Genomic DNA, 16,420 nt, shown 5'->3' on the forward strand with positions numbered 1-16,420 from the left:
GTACATGCCCATGTATATTGTGTACACACGTGTACTGTGCACGCATGCATGTATATTGCATATACTCAAATGTGTACTGTGTACCTTTGGATGTGTGTTGTGTATACATGCATGCATACATGCATGCTTACTGTGTACATGCACACATATACAGCATGCACACACACGTATATCGGGTGTACACATAGTTGTGCATACACATATACTGTGTATGCATATGTGCATGTATTTTGCACATGCATTGTGTGCATGAATGCATACTGCATACATGTACATGTATATCACATATATGCACATGCACGTCGTGTACATACACATGTACATTGCACACACGTGTGTATAGTGTGTGCACACAAATACTGTGTGTGTGTATTACGCTGTGTGCATGCATATCATGTGTATACATATGTATGTTGCGTACACAGACACGTACATGGCATACAAGCGTGTATAATGTGCACCCAAGTATAGTGTGTCCGTGCATGTGTATTACATACACACGTGTATATTGTGCACGCACATGTATAGTGTGTCCATGACACATGTGTTGTGTACACGTGTGTATTGTGTACACACATAGGTATTGAGCACATATGTGGAAGGAAGGACATAAAGCATCTTGCCAAGCCTGCGTGACACACTGGACAAGAGCTGCTCCTGCTCTGTTAGCACCAGCTGGCTACTCAAAGGTCACGTGGCCAAACCTCAAGCTCAGCCCCCGTGGGAGAGGAAGAGGACAACAGGGTGAGTAGACCACACCGGCCATTGGGACCCAGGGCCATGGGCTCAACCTGAGGCACGGCGCACGCCAGGATTCTTCAGTATTTGATAATAAACAGAAATATAACTTTTGTGCTACCTGACTGCCTACCTGGAACTCAAATATTCAGGAGGCAAAGGAAACAAACGGCCCAGAGGGTAGGGCATATGCCTTTTGGCCAGGAATGTGGGCAGACAAGCAGGGTTCAAACCCTGGCTCTACTACTGTCTCCTGGGGACAGGAGCGCGGGCAGGTTTCTCCTCAAAGCCCTCCTGTGTCGTGTGTAACAGGAGAGGCCGTCAGGTCCATCTCAGGAGGCTGCTGTAGTTTAAATGAGTCAAGGGCAGCAGCACGGTGCCTTAGACACAGAAGGTACCAAAACACACCCGGTGACGGGAGGCCCTGAAATTACTTTCCCTAGACATTTAAGGTCTTCCGAGGGAGATCAAGTATAGTCTAAACAGCAATGGTTCTGCTAGTCTTTTGAGGAGTCACTTCCAGCCCATGACCTTCCTTCATGCTGAAGACACATGATCCTCGGCCCCAGTGCCCAAGCCACAAGAAGAGAGAGAACGAGTCACAGATACTGAGGCAGGACTCCATACCTTTGACACCTTAGTTTAAAACAATACGTTTTTTTAGTCTCAAATCCATGCTTTCAGGCCCCCTGCCAAAAGGTATGATGACTGTTTTCCTTCAGAGGGCCCCAGTTCCCATTGTGCAACTTAGAACCTGGGGGGAAATGCAAAACAATAAACCCTCTGCAAGTCTTTCAGACCAGGCAATTTGCAAGAAGCGCTTTCACATCTTAGTAGGACTCTGCATTAGGCCAGAACTAATTAATTGCTACATTAAAGGAAAGCACCTTTAACATTTCAATGACATAATCATATGTAATTACGATCATATAAAGGAACACTTTATAATTAATGATGCCTCCACTTCCTGAGATGTGTAATCCTTCTGTCTTGAATTCCAAAGAGGTTGGCAAAAGGCAGGCACTAAATATAGATCAGGAACTAATATTTAAATCAGCTTTTAATTCACCTTTCAATATGAACAGTAAAACCAGAACAAAAGCTTACCCTTAATAGGACTCTAAGTCTTTATGTCTATGGGGCTAAATATACAGCAACAACAGATCCACGCAGAAATGGCCAAAATTACAGGCCTGAAATGATTACCCCTAAATAGCAATAATTTTGCCCCAGCAGGTGCATTAACTGCTTTTCCAGAAATGCAGTAAAACTCACCCCAACTGTCCCTGCTTTGGCAACTATGCTGTGTTATCGCTTAACAAAGCACTCTGACTCATCTCTGAGACTTAAAAAGGAAAATGGTTTTTCTTTCAATGAGAGAAATTTCCCATGAAAGGTGCAAACCCCAGATTGGTAGCACGCATTCTAAGTGCTGTACGTGTTTAGTCTTCGTAACAATCCCAAGATGGAACTACTAGGATCAACCATTTTATAAATGAGGACACTGAGGCACTAGATTGTTAATGAACTTGCCCAAGCTACCAAATTCCCAGGAAAAGACCCAGGATAAACAGACTTTCTAGATTTTAACATTCATCCTGTCACTCAAGCAACTAACGATGGGGAGGCCCATCCCCAATCTCTGTTGTTAGCAAAGGTCTGCAGCAATCGCAGGCGAAAACGCAGAGGGAACACAATCTGACCCACAGGAACACCCAAAGGGCTTCCAGAAAACAAATCCCCAGAGCACAGCTCTCCCCTCCACCAGCCGCCACCCCCCTGCATTAATTGCCTCCATCTGATTTTTCTAATTTGCTTCATGGCCCGTGATTACCTGCTTTCATCAATGAAATAGGCAGGTAGCGCTCTGCCACCCACGGCCGTCTCCCGGTCTCCCGTAAGGTCGAGGGCTTACCTTGTCGTAGTAGTATCGAAGGGCTCTGCTCAGCTTATCGTAGTTCATGTTTGTTTTGTTCTTGCGGAGTCCCCACAGTTTGGCCACTTCTTCCGCTTTGAGGAGCTTGAATTCGCCATCGCTGGAGGTCCAGCAGATCAGATGCTCATGCTTCTGGTCTAACAGCAACTGCAACAGGAACTGCCACAGCGTGATCGCGCTCTCCATACCTGGGGGAAGGAGGCTGGGTGAGAACCTGTCCTCATAGGTGCGGCCCAGGGCGCTAGGGAGGGGGTCTCGGGGCGAGCGCCTCAGCTCCTACCGTTCCTCCTCCAGTGAACCTATAACAAAAAAGTCGCTCTCACAGGCCACTTGGACTCAGGTGCCTTCTGAATTCATTTTCGTAAATGGCCGCGATTCAGAAACACAGGGAAGCCCGGTGGTCCTTGTGGTCACAGCACACATCCCCTTGGGCAGCAGGGCGGCACTGGGAGTAACTTGAGAGATTCATGAACCGCCCACTTGCAGAATGAGTCCCCAGTCAAGCGATTCCCACTTAACGCTATCGTTTGCTCCCACCCGTCCCATCTACGCCGTTGGTGGTCAGCCACCAGTCCTTGGTTTGCTGTGAAATGCTGGATTCCATGATGAGTGCTTTTAGGTAGGGGACTGGGGTCTATCAGTCACTGTAACTACAGGACACGCTGCCTCCGGAACTGATAAAAACTTGTGGAACTGAAGAATCACCAAGGCCACTAGAAGAGCCCTTGGCTTCCCCACGACATGTTGGGGACATGTTGATCATGTTGCAGATCAAACCCACTGCCACACACGCCGAGATGGGAAAAGCATTTCTTCCCTGCTTATAAAATACTCTCTGGTGTGGACTTTGTAAGTGTTCTTCCTTCTGTCCAAAATGCTGCTCCCTAGCCCTGGAGCCTGATAAAGTCCTACTTATCTGTGATGACCCAGTAATGATGAAACCTTCTCAAAGAAATTCTTCCCCAACTCCCCCAGGCAGTTTCATATCTTCAGACACTTAAGAGCTTTCATGGCAATGTGTACTGATTCTACTACTAATAATAATCCACTTACGTTGGCAACATTCATTAAATTAGTAGGTGATGGGGATGAAGGAGGTCACTTATCATGATGAGCACTGACGGATGCATGGAATTGTTGAAACCCTATATTGTACACCTGAAACTAATATAACACTGCATGTTAGCTATACTGGAATTAAAAAATAAAAACAATAAATTCTCTCAACTAAAGGGGGGAGGGGAGCCATTTGTTATATTAGGAAAGAATAGTTCGTTGGGCTGGCCTCCAAAGCTTCACCTCAGACCACCTGTCATGGTTGGACACATGAAGCGTCCTGGCTTTTAGTCTGGGCAGGATAGGGGCGACATTCCAGTACCAGGATGAGGAAGCCAGGGATGACCAGACGGGGGGAAATTGGCTTCTGGCCCGAGAGAAGCTTCAAAGGCAAGCTGTGAGGTGGGGGACAGAGTCGAAAGAAAGAGGGCTCATCTGCTATGAGAGCAACAAGGAGACGCTGAAGCCGGGGTGCCCAGAACAAGGAAGCGGTGAGGAGGTGCCTAACTCCAGGAGACCCGGAAGCCAGAATAACCTCCTGCAGCGACTTCTCTGTACCAATTTTTGAAATGAAATAGGCAGGTAGCACTCTGCCACCCACGGCCGTCTCCCAGTCTCCCGTAAGGTCGACTCACATCTTTCGTGCGTTTGTCTTAAAGGGGCAGCTTTCAGACTGACAAGCTACTTTCCTCCCACTCGGGAATGGACGTGGAAGTACCTAGCCACCCGAGAAGTAGTCACTTACTTCTTCCTTTTCACATGTTTAGCTGAAAAAACACATTTTATTATTTCCCTAAGCCACCGTAGGGCTTTCCAGGTAAAAGAACGCAGATTAGGAATGTTCTCCAAAAACCCATAAGGCATTTTATTTACAGCTCTTTAAAGGAGATATCCTTTACAGAAATCAATCTTCACCACAATGGCCGCTCAGTCTGTAAGACAGTAAATCATTTCGTTGTTGGATCAAAACCGCCCCCCTGCATCTCACGCACGAGTCTTGCTAAGCACAACTGCTGGGATACGCAGCCTGCTGGCTCCAGTTCCTAATATGAACCACCCTCCCGACTATTTGTGGAAGCCACAAACTTGTTTCTTATCACTGGCACTAAGAATTGCTAACAGTCGTCTCAAATTTTGGGGTGTTTTTTTGGCCAAACACTTCAGACAGTAAGCTTTAAAATATCTCTGAAACTTCAAGCACATGCTCAGAGGAACCTGCTCCAAAGGGCAGAAGGCTGCCGTGGGTTTGGAGGTCTGGATGGCAGGGTTGGCTGGGCCTGTGGCTCACGTGCCAGGTAGGAAGGCGGTCAGCGGTCCGCACTAAGGGACTCGAACCATCGTGTTCCAGATGGGACAACAGAAACTTATTCATGTATTTGAATGTATTTTACGGTTATTGTTTCTACCAAACAGGACTCCCTGCAGTTTATGTTTCCTGGAATCCCGGTCCATGGCATTCCAGCCCCAGGTATCAGAACCATGTTCTCAGGGCATGACTTAGGGGGATAGATGTTCTCAATCTTTCACCCCTTCCCCCATTCACCAGACGGTGCAGCACTGTGCTCAAGTGGGTGGAGTACTCTTTTCCCACCCACTCCAATTTGGGCTTGACCATGTGATTCAATTTGGCCAATGCAATGTTCAGTAGACAGGATAACCATGCTGATTCCAGGTCTAAGAAGGTTCACATGTTTGCACTTTTCCTCTTGTGCTCCTGTCACTGCTGTGAAGCTGCTGCCCCCAAATGAGACATGTGGCGCCAACCTGAACTCAACCCAAAGCCTGGAGCTAAGTTCCACAGCCCACAGTCTGAGGCAGCATCCCTGAAACTCATCGCGAGAAACACAAATGCCGTGGTAAGCCAGTGACTCTAGGGGCTGCCTGTTATGTGGCACCATTGCAGCAAAAGTTGACTATGACATTGTCTAACATCTTTTTTTTTTTAATTTACCATTTTAACCATTTTTTAAAATGTTTATTTACTTATTTTGAGAGCAAGATAGAGAGAGAATGCAAGTGGGGGAAGGGCAGAGAGAAAGGGAGCGAGAATCCTAAGCAGGCTCTGGGCTGTCAGCACAGGGCCTGATGTGGGGCTAGATACCATGAACCCTGAGATTATGACCTCAGCCAAGATCAAGAGTGAGACACTTAACCAACTGAGCCACCTGGGAGCCCCCAAGTGATTTTTTTTCTAAATTTTTTATTCTTTAACGCCTAGAATCGTTAATGAAGTACTAGGTCTTAAAATGCAGGTACAATAGGGGCGCCTGGGTGGCTCAGCCAGGCATCCAGCTTCGGCTCAGGTCATGATCTCACAGCTTGTGGGTTCAAGCCCCATATCGGGCGTTGTGCTGATAGCCCAGAGCCTGGAGCCTGCTTTGGATTCTGTGTCTCCCTCTCTCTCTGTCCCTCCCCTGCTCTCACTCTTTCACTGTGTCTCTCAAAAATAAATAAACATTAAAAAAAATTTTTTTTTAAATGCAGGTACAATAAAGGCCAATTTACCTGGCTGCCATTATAAGGAATGTGGGTAATTCAGAGAGCATACTGTGGATCTTTAAGTAAAATGTTCAAGAAACTGTTGATACTTGAGATTTAAGTTTCATACATTAAAAAAAATTTTTTTTAATGTTTATTTTTGAGAGAGAGAGACAGAGTGCTTGCGTGGGGGGGGGGGGGGGGGGGGAAGGGACGGAGGGTGCAGAGAGATAGAGGGAGACACAGGCTCCAGGCTCTAAGCTGCCAGCACAGAGCCCAATGCTGGCTGGAACTCACAAACTGTGAAATCATGACCTGAGGCAAAGTCAGATGCTTAACCGACTGAGCCACCCAGGCACCCTAGGTTTGATATGTTATTATGCAAACAGAGACCTGCTTCAGTTAAAATACTTCATCAGCCTAAGCTCCTGTACTGATTCCCCACAACTCTCTGCCTAAAATACAATGAACACATGAAATTTCTAGAAATCTTTTAAAAATATTCCCTGAACTTTTTGCTAATTAGAAAATTCTTCTCTTTCTCGTTCCCCTGCCCAGACTTTATTTTGGACGTACACATTTTATCCAGTATTGTAATGCCATTCTTTATGCAAAATCAAATTCTGCACTTTTTATATTTAGGAGGAAAAGTCCACTTTTGAAGGCACCATTGCTCTTACAGGAAGAACGGCTTTTCAGCAGTAAACACTTTGTCTTCCGTTGGCCCCCCTCAATCTTGCCCCTGACAGTAGATGTTTCCCACCCTCTCTCCTGGAGCTAACCAGAGACAACAGCCTCTCCAGAGAACAAAGCCACCTGCCCTTTGTCCCAGCCCTCCTTTTCCTTCGTAATTTACAGCCTAGATCTACCCACAGTGGAGTTTAGTTATTTAAAACCATTTGTCCAATTTGAATAAGATGCATGCTTCCTTTTAAAGGGAAAAAAATAGGTCCCCCATATTGACAAATTATTTTCATTAAAATTTTTGTCATATTCTCCCTTCAGTATAAATAAAACTGGATCTAAGCTCAAGGCTTACGATTCTTATATGATGATAAAATGAAGTTTACAAATTAAATAGCTTCCTCCCCTGTCCCATTCAAATTAACAATTTTACAGATGACAGATGATGTTTAGCTGAAAGACGTCCCACACTCACAAAAAGGTTATGGCAATGACCGAGCCAGTGTAAGCTCTTTTGAGTAAGATGTGTTTATACCACTATTCCCTATAAAGATTCAATTCTCTCCTCACTGCTTTCAAAAAAAATTTTTTGAGCATCCACTTTATGCCAAGACACCATCAGGGTATTTGGGAGACATCCATGAGCAGAACAGACGAAGACCTCTTTCCTCATGGAGCTCCCCCTTCCAGTGGGAGAAGACAGGCCACAAACAGCAAATGTGAGCGTCAGAACAGCGCTACGTAGAACAGTGCTATGGCCAGAGCAGGTTAAGGGGCTGGGGGCCTGGGGGCGCATGAGCAGAAGGTGACGGAAGGCCTCAGTGAGAAGCTTTAGGTCGAGAAATTCCTTTGTTATAAAATAATTTTCCAAGTGGGTAAAATCATTCTTCTCATGCAGACATAAAAATGAAGGATTTTATTTTACTCACTGACCAACTAGGAGGGAAGTAGGCAGACCTTATAACAAGTTAAAAAATACCTGAATAAGAGAAGCATTTATAGATTAGAAATATTGAAATGAATGCACAAATGGGGCAAAACTGAGGGTGGGAGAGAAGTCCACTGAACACTGCAGGACAGAACAGGATTTGCATGTCTCTAGACAATCACTACTTTGCTGTCACTTATCTATAATTAACAAAGTTGTCAAACAGCTTCCCTAAAATCAGAATCACATCGCCCAGAGGGGTTTTCTCCTGAATTCTAGACAATGCAGTTTTTCACCAAAGCACAAGTATTCCCTACAAATTGCAGCAGGTGAGGGAGTGAGCCACTTTGTCTATTTAGAAGTCTACACGGTGGGTCAGAGCAGGCTCAAAAGCCAGCCTCCCTGGGTTCCAATTCAAGTACTGGTCCTGTCTGGCTGTGGGACTTTGGGTAAGTTGCTTAGCGTTTCTGTGCCTCATTATCCTCATAAGTAAACTGGGGATGATGGCAGTACTGGGCTGCTCGAAGGACTGCTTGAATTACTAACTAGGCACTTGAACTATACCTGCTACATAGTGTTACTCAAATGTTCACTATTATTTTTCAAGCAACAAGGAAACCTCTTCATCGAGTATGCTGCTTTCACCTGGCACGAAGGCATCACTTAGATACTGTATCAGCTTGGTTGTTTGTTCATTAGGCAAGGACCCCAATACAGTCACTGGAATCCAGGGAGAATCTTCAGCTATTCAGTGACTGCTGTTTATAAAGTGGCTCAAAACATGCTTATATTTTTTTAGACTACCATCAAAAAGGAAAGGACAATTTTTTTTTTTTTTTTAATTCTGAGAAAACTCAGATCCCTGGGCACATATTTGCGGACTCCAGCTTAAGAACCACTGGTTCAAAATGCTTAGCCTGAGGCCTCCAAGCTGCTGTGAGCCCCTGGGTGCCCACACCTCCCTTAGGGCTAGTTTTGCTCCATCTCTCTTGTGCTCCTGGAGGGTGTGGGGCAGGGAGTCACATAGATGAAAGCTGTTTGGTCAGGAAAAGAGAAGTGTTCTAAAGTGACAACCGAAGGGACATCTGTGACGACATGTTTATGACCACTGGTGATGGAGCCCACACAGGTACGTTCCCCGTGGCCGGTCAGGGCAACAGATGCGGAATGCAGAGGGGTGGGGCTCGTCACGCCAGTAGACAGTAAAGGGCTTGTCTACTGGCACAGACTGGGAGAGAAACCGAGGCAGACTGTTACTTTCCCCCCCCAGTCTGTGTCTCCAACTCTGTTATTTTTAAAGAATGCAAATACTACCCTTGATTCAGTCTTTAATCTGGATGGAGCCACACAGAGAAGGATCCTATAGACTGAACGCAGCGATCACTCTCATTATCCCTGGTGCCCTCCTCTGCCCGCTTGAGAGCCCCCAGGCCACGTGTCACTATCATACCTGCAGCATCTCAATGTCTCTCCCTCAAGTCAAGGGCACTAGCCACCAATCCCACCCCAGCACACTAACTCCAGGCACACTTCCTCTGGCTCCTGGGGGTCTAATGAATGCCCTGCACAAAGAAGTGGAAGCTGCTCCCTCCACAGGACCAGGAAAGACCAACACTCATGAAACAGGGGGAGAGCACTTTCCTGTATTATCTCAATTTGTGTTACACCCCTATGGGTCAAATATATTTATCATTCCCACTTTGTAGATGAGAAAATTGAGGACCAATTGTGGAAGAGCAGGTGCCCCCTAGAACCGTCTATGCAGTATGTGTTCAACACACCAGTGCTAACTGTTGGTCACCAGTCCAAGATAAGAGGAGGATAAAAACCCAGAATAAGTATATAGAGATTTCTACTGCAATTTGTCATTATCACTACATCCGAGTGTGTGTCAGTGTAGGCTCATCTTACTGCCACAAGCTATGCACAAGTCAGAATCACGAAGTAGGACCATGCTAAAATGTGTGATATTCAAGGTTTTTCAACTGTAACCCAAGAGTATACAAAAAAATCTAGAATTCATTGATTAAAAGATTTAAATATAATTATAACTTTATAGGGAAAGTTGTGGGAACTGGCAACCAATGGATGGAAGATGGACTTTTAAAATGCAGCCATACTTGCTTTGTTTTAGGTTATTAATATTTGCTTAATTTTAGGGGCGCCTGGGTGGCTCAGTCGGTTGAGCGTCCGACTTCGGCTCAGGTCATGATCTCGCGGTCCGTGAGTTCGAGCCCCGTATTGGGCTCTGTGCTGACAGCTCGGAGCCTGGAGTCTGCCTTGGATTCAGTGTCTCCCTCTCTCTCTGCCCCTCCACCCCTCCCAAAATAATGTTTATTTTGAGAGCAAAAATAAACATTAAAATTTTTTTAAATACTTGATTTTAGATGGAAGTTAAAAAAATTAATATGCCAAGTTTGTGGAAATGGGTTTCAAAATCTCCTTTCTAGTGCTGTCAACATACCTCTATCAGACTGGCTTCTCTTCAGTGTAATTGAAACAAAACACAGTAATAGTTTACATACATCATCTCCTGCAAGTAGCAGTGTGGTATCCAACCTAGATTAAATTCATTAGTTAGCAAGAAGCAAACTCTTTCTACACTAAACGTGAAGTATTGATGAATGTGGTGTTTGTTTAAAGTGTACTTACAGGCATTTAATACAGGGAATCACCAGTTCACTTAGAACCTTTTTTGTTTGGTTAAAATTACTGGATGGCAAAAAGTTACCAGTATTAATAATGAACTTCTATATTATTTGCCTTTGTATGCATTTTCAATGAATATTTAGTTTTTGTAATTCTTTTTCTTATTACATTTATTCCAATTGTATATGTTGAAATGTCATTTCATGCCCATAAAATCGCTAATTAAAAATCGGGCTTATGTTTTGGTATCTTTGGTCATTATTTTCCTAGTAACCTAATTCTTCTTGCATTTCACAAAATTATCAGTCCACCGTATGTTGGAAATTCTAAAAACTGGTCCTTTTCCCCTGCTGGCTTGAGAAGCACTGTTCCCGAATGCCTATGTGGTGAGTACCAACCTTTGTTTTGCTTGTCGACGTGTCTCCAGCTTAGATCAGTGACAGGTCACACTACACACCCAAGAGACATTTGTCACATGAATGGATGAATAAATAAAACTGAGGTTAGCACACACCACAACGTGTACTCTTACCTGCTCTGTAATACCGCAAAGGAACACGCATGAGAATTTGGAGTAGGCTCCTTTGGAGAAGGCCTTCCAGAGGAGCGAGCGTGAGCACTCATCCTTTAAACTAAAGGGTGTGTACAATTTTAAAGGGGTGACTGGAGAGAGGCAGACATCTTTCAGAGGAAGAGGAGCAAGAGCAAAGGCCAAAGCAAGAATTGGGATGGGGGTCTGGAACAAAATGCACCTGCAATTTACCCAGAGGCAACCTCCCCCACTGGAGCCTGAAGAAGTCACCAAGTAGCAGGCGTGATGTGCTCCCTCCAATTCCACCAAACCTCCAGCAGCTGCTGGGCTGATGGGAGAGTCAGTTCCCCCACGACTGCCAGCCCTGCTTTCACACCTGGAACCTGAGTTCCGAGACTAACTCACAGTGACATTAATAGTGTAAGTTAACGCTTCAGGAACCACCTCATTGCTAGGGGTCCTAGTAATTCTTCATTTCTAATTTGGAGGGAGTGGTACAAAGAGGTACCAAGAGGGTCTCTCCAAACTGCTTAAGCTTCAAGCCCCACAAAACGTGGGCCTGCCCCTGTAGAGCCTCTTCAAGCTGCCTCTTTACTCAAAGAAGCTGCTTTTCCTCTTCTGGGAAGTGGGCATTCTCTCTGTCGGCCACAAGGTGGCGCCAGACATCTTAATGGGAGATGGGGCTGCGCAGAACCGCCTTATGCAAAGCATGAGGTTTTTGCTTCCATTCTTAGAAGTTGAAATACCAACGTATTTGTTCTTCTTTCTATTGATGGCAACCTATCACTTCTCTTTGCATGTTCCTGGTTTCATTTTTAAAGTTACACTAAGGTGGGAGTTGAGGGGACAGTACTATTTGATTTTCTAAAGCTTACATATTGTGCCAACTAAAGCAATTAGCCAACTTAAAAAAATTTTTTTTTCAGTCAGAAATTAGAGAGCTCAAGGAAAGAAGAAAAGTGCCTATGTAAGACCCAAACAGAGCAGGCAGATGCTCAATAAGTACATGTCTTCCTGCTTGCTAAAACCTGAATGGTTAGAGAAAGGAGGTTGAATGTTAACACTTTGTACTGAAAATTCTCTTACCTTCCACTCCTCTGTCCAGAGTAGCATCTAGCAAGCATTTGTATACCATTAAATCATCAAGGTCCAAGAGGAAGGGCAGAAACCATTTCATTATATGAAACAAACCCTATACTTATCAAGAATTGGAAAACAACACTTTGTATTATTTGAGATGGCCGTAACAGTACAGAACACCTTTAAGGCATTAAGTAAATGAGGATAACATTTGGTAACTATGCCCAGACGTGAAGTCTTTTTCATTATTTTTATAAGGTGGGACAAGGATTATTTAAATTTATTTTCAAACGGCATTTTAATTATCGTCAACCCCTGCATTAAAAAAAAAAATGCCACCTGTGAGGCCAAGTTCAAGTCCCTCAAAGCTCTTTTTTACTTATTAGCAAATGTTTGTATTCTCATTCATTCTGGGGACGTATACACAGTGTGCATTTTTTAAAGAGCAAGGTGAACAGGAGGGAGAGGAGCCATTGCTCAGTCTACTTATTCACCCTTTATAATAAGTTCGCAATGTTTTCGCAAATACAATTTTTCAAATAACTCTTCCATCTGAGGAAAGAGAGGAGGAAGGCACTGTACTAGAAACTTTGGGAACTGTATTGTCTCTGGGTAAATTAGAAGCAACTTGATTGGTTCACTGGATGACTTTTTATAAGTGAATTTCCTCTGGACAAGTAAATGGATGACTACGTTAACTTGGGCTGGGAAATCACGTTTGAGCCATTCTACTTCCTCCTCCATCTGTATATGCATGCCATTTCCCATCCCACCCCACTATTGCACAACCCTGCCCATCTCATCCCGTATCTTCAGACAGACCTGCACTGAGATGGAAAATGGCCTATTTTCCCACTATGCTGCCTCACATGGGCACTTCTATGATCCCTAATTTGGCAACATCCCCAAATTTCCTAATGTTTCTGGTACAGAGTTTGTTCTTTTCTGCGCTTGAAGAAGCAGCAGGGAGCAATCAAGCCAGAGGATTAATAAATAATTGGCTGCCCCAGAAGCACACACCTATTTCTCTGTACCTCAAAGAGGCAAGTCCATTTGAGGGGGACGGTGATGGGGAATGCTCAGCACGCTGCCCTATCCATTACGAGCCTTCCACAAGGCTTACTGTTGCCTCCACATATGCCTTCAACAAGGCTTCCACAGGGGGAGCTACTCGATGTTGGCCATCATTTCATTAGTGTCATCAGCAATTCCAACATGGCACCTGGCGAGCAGGTATTTTCTAAACAGGTGTGTAGGGAATCTAAATTTCTTTGGGTCTCAATTTCTTTTTAAATGTTGATTTATTTTTGAGAAAGAGAGCACCAGCAGGGGAAGGGCAGAGACAGAGAGGGAGGCACAGCATCTGAAGCAGGCTCCAGGCTCTGAGCTGTCAGAGCCCGACGTGGGGCTCAAATCCACAAACCGTGAGATCATGACCTGAGCTGAAGTCGGACGCTTAACTGAGCCACCTAGGCACCCTTCGATCTCAATTTCTTTACCCCTAAGGAGGGGATTGTAATATCTGACTTCGGAGACTCTTCTTTAATGTGCTAATGAGTCCAAACAGAGAATAATTTTATTCATCTCTTTTTTATCTCCGGAGAAAGATGGACTTACTCACTTCTCCAGTATCTTCTGACTGCATGAGCCCTGCATGCCCTGCATCTCCCCACTTGGCTCGTCAGGTAGCCACACAAACAGAGTGTGCGTTCTGCAGCCTTAAACACACACATCTCCATTTAATCTCTTCTTTGAAAACATCACACAAAATTTTATTGGGCAGTTAAAGGAACACAAGCCTGCTAGATCAAAGCAGCCAACTGGTCACCCAGCCTTCCCAAAGTGAGGCTATAGTTCATTATAGCCACTCGGTTAACCACATCCACCTCCCTCATATATCAACATGCCCAGGAAACAGATTTAGAAATCCTGGGCACTGCAGGGGAAATGTTTTCAGGTAACCAACTGTATTTAAAAAGCAGACCACGTCTTGACAGATGAGTAGGACTGCAAAAAGAGGTACCTACAACCGGGGACAGTCCCCAGGTCTCTCTCCCCCCACCCCCACCCCCACCCCCCCATAGAATCTCACAGAGAAGCACAGGCTCTACTGACAAACGTCTTTTCTTTAAACAGACGGGTTGTTCCTTCCCAGACAGTTTTGGACTAAAACCCAAACGTTCACTTTCTTTGCAATTGTTTTTGTTGCCCGTGTGTTTTGAGCACATCTTAATTCTGGCCTGAAGCACGTCGTCCCCCTTTAGTTCTCATACTCGGTAACACTCAGCTTCCTCTTCTGCAGGTTGCAGGCAGGAAACTGGAAAATGGGCCACAGGAAACCTGGCCTCCTACATCTGTCCCACTTTGTAATTGCAGCTCTGGTTTCATTTTGCTTTGTGTGTCAGCTCTGTTTTAACCCTCAATACGACGGCCAAACTCTGCTTTCTGGAAGAACACAGCTATTCTCGTTGCCCAAGAAAACTCACTGAGACTGTTTTTCCCTCCTCAGAGTAATTAGCCCTATGAATTCAATAGGGAATAAATACTAAGCAAATTCTTCTTCAACAGTAGCCGTTTGGATCAAAAGTGCATGGAACTAGAAAAATGATTCATTAGATGTCGTAAAGCTACCAATAAACCCCTGGGGAAAATCAAGTCTATTTTAGAGTACTGTACACAGAAGTTATTGTAGAGAAATAGGATTACCAGTGGTCCAAGGCTCCCTGACAAAGTTTGACTTGTGAGGCTCTGGTAAATAACGTATGAAAATAAGCTATACTCATACCTCATTATAGTCTCTTTCATTATGACACTGTCTCAAATTACATTACTTAACAATTACCACCATTAGGTTGAACTAAATGAAATTGTTGTTTTTATGCTCAAAAACCAGTCAAATATCCACAATCTCATATAGGCAACTTAAAGCATATAATCATATACATAGAACACACACACACACACACACACACACACACACAGAGTCACATCTCCAGAACAGTATCTTCTTCCTGTGTTTGGGTCCATGGATCCCTTTGAGAATCTAAAAGTCTCTGGGGTGGGGGTGGGGGGAGGTAAACTCCTACAAAATACACATAATGTCAACGTGATTCATAAAACACTAAAGATAATTTATAAAGTTCCAAGAGCCCCATTCTAAAGGAAAGGTTAGGTATATCCTCCCTGACCAGCAATACTGAAAGTCCATGGAATAATCAAGAAAAGGGCTCGTACCAAAATAAAAATCTGTTCCTTCTCTAAATAGGAGCTTTTCTTTTCTAACACTTAACATTTTGATGAGCATGTATCATGTACCAGGCATTGTGCTCAGCACTTCATACACATCTCAATTTAATCCTCCACAAGGAAGTCATGACTTTAAAAGGTGAAATAAGATGCTCACGGCCACAGGATTGACATGGACAGAGACTCCTACCCAGAGGGATCTGGCTCCAATGTCCAGCTTCTCACCATTGTTCCTCCAGCAGGGGCTTCATTTCTTGCATGCACATCTCACTGCTGCTAAGCGAGAAGTCTCATTTTAACTCAGTGGGACATGTAACATTCCCATTGTGAATCAAATCAGGAAATTTCCTTTTTCATTTCTGGCTTTGCCTCCTCTGTGACTCCAGTTATTCTGATTGGTTCTGTTTTAAGAAAGAGACTTTGAACCCATGCTACCATCGTTTTTTAAACTCATTTCCCTTTTAAAAAGATCTGCATGTTGGGATGCCTGGGTGGCTCAGACCATCAAGCATCTGGCTCAGGTCATGATCTTGCAGCTCGTGAGTTTGAGCCCCGCATCAGGCTCTCTGCGGTCCTCGCGGAGCCCACTTTGGATCCTGTCTCCCTCTCTTTCTGCCCCACTCCCCCTAGCGCTCTCTCCCCCCAAAAAATTAACTTTTTTTTTTCTTAACAAAAGACATGTATGTTGGTTTAGACCCACTCCAGGTTCATTCAACACTAAATAATCAAGGTTGGCTCTTGATAATAAAGACAAGATGTGGGAAGCTGCACCTTCTGTAACTCAGCTCCTCCTCAGCAGGAGAAGTTTTCCTCTCGCTTGGGGTGTATACACAAGCCAGTGGAACAAGAGGATGCGAGTCAAGAATAGAAATTCTATGGACCGAGCCTGGCTCCAGAGATGGGGTCTAAAACCTGCCCGCATTCCTCCAGACAATAAAAGGAATCGTGGGTGTCACTTCACCTGAGAATAGGGACAGACTGGGAGCCCCTCTGAAACCACATGATAGGACCTAGAGTGGCACCCAGCAGAAGCTCACATTTGTTCCTTTAAAAACAAACACCTCTGGGGAAGCCCTGTTTCAAGTTCTAAGAG

At 44.5% G+C, this 16,420-nt stretch overlaps 1 protein-coding gene across 3 annotated transcripts in view; it reads right to left on the minus strand.

Moving 5' to 3' along the window:
* The window catches only part of ELK3 (ETS transcription factor ELK3), a 66,050-nt gene that overhangs the window by 35,871 nt on the left and 13,759 nt on the right, over positions 1 to 16,420 (minus strand). For 2 of the 3 annotated variants that reach the window (XM_058741717.1, XM_058741716.1), the window contains exon 2: positions 2,654 to 2,862. In XM_058741717.1, the coding sequence (XP_058597700.1) occupies positions 2,654 to 2,860 (207 nt within the window). In that variant the 5' untranslated portion in view covers positions 2,861 to 2,862. Of the gene's footprint in view, positions 1 to 2,653; positions 2,863 to 16,420 lie in introns of those variants that run through there. The other variant, XM_058741719.1, reaches the window with a different exon arrangement.

Source organism: Neofelis nebulosa, chromosome 8, assembly GCF_028018385.1.
Source record: "Neofelis nebulosa isolate mNeoNeb1 chromosome 8, mNeoNeb1.pri, whole genome shotgun sequence".
NCBI lineage: Eukaryota > Metazoa > Chordata > Mammalia > Carnivora > Felidae > Neofelis > Neofelis nebulosa.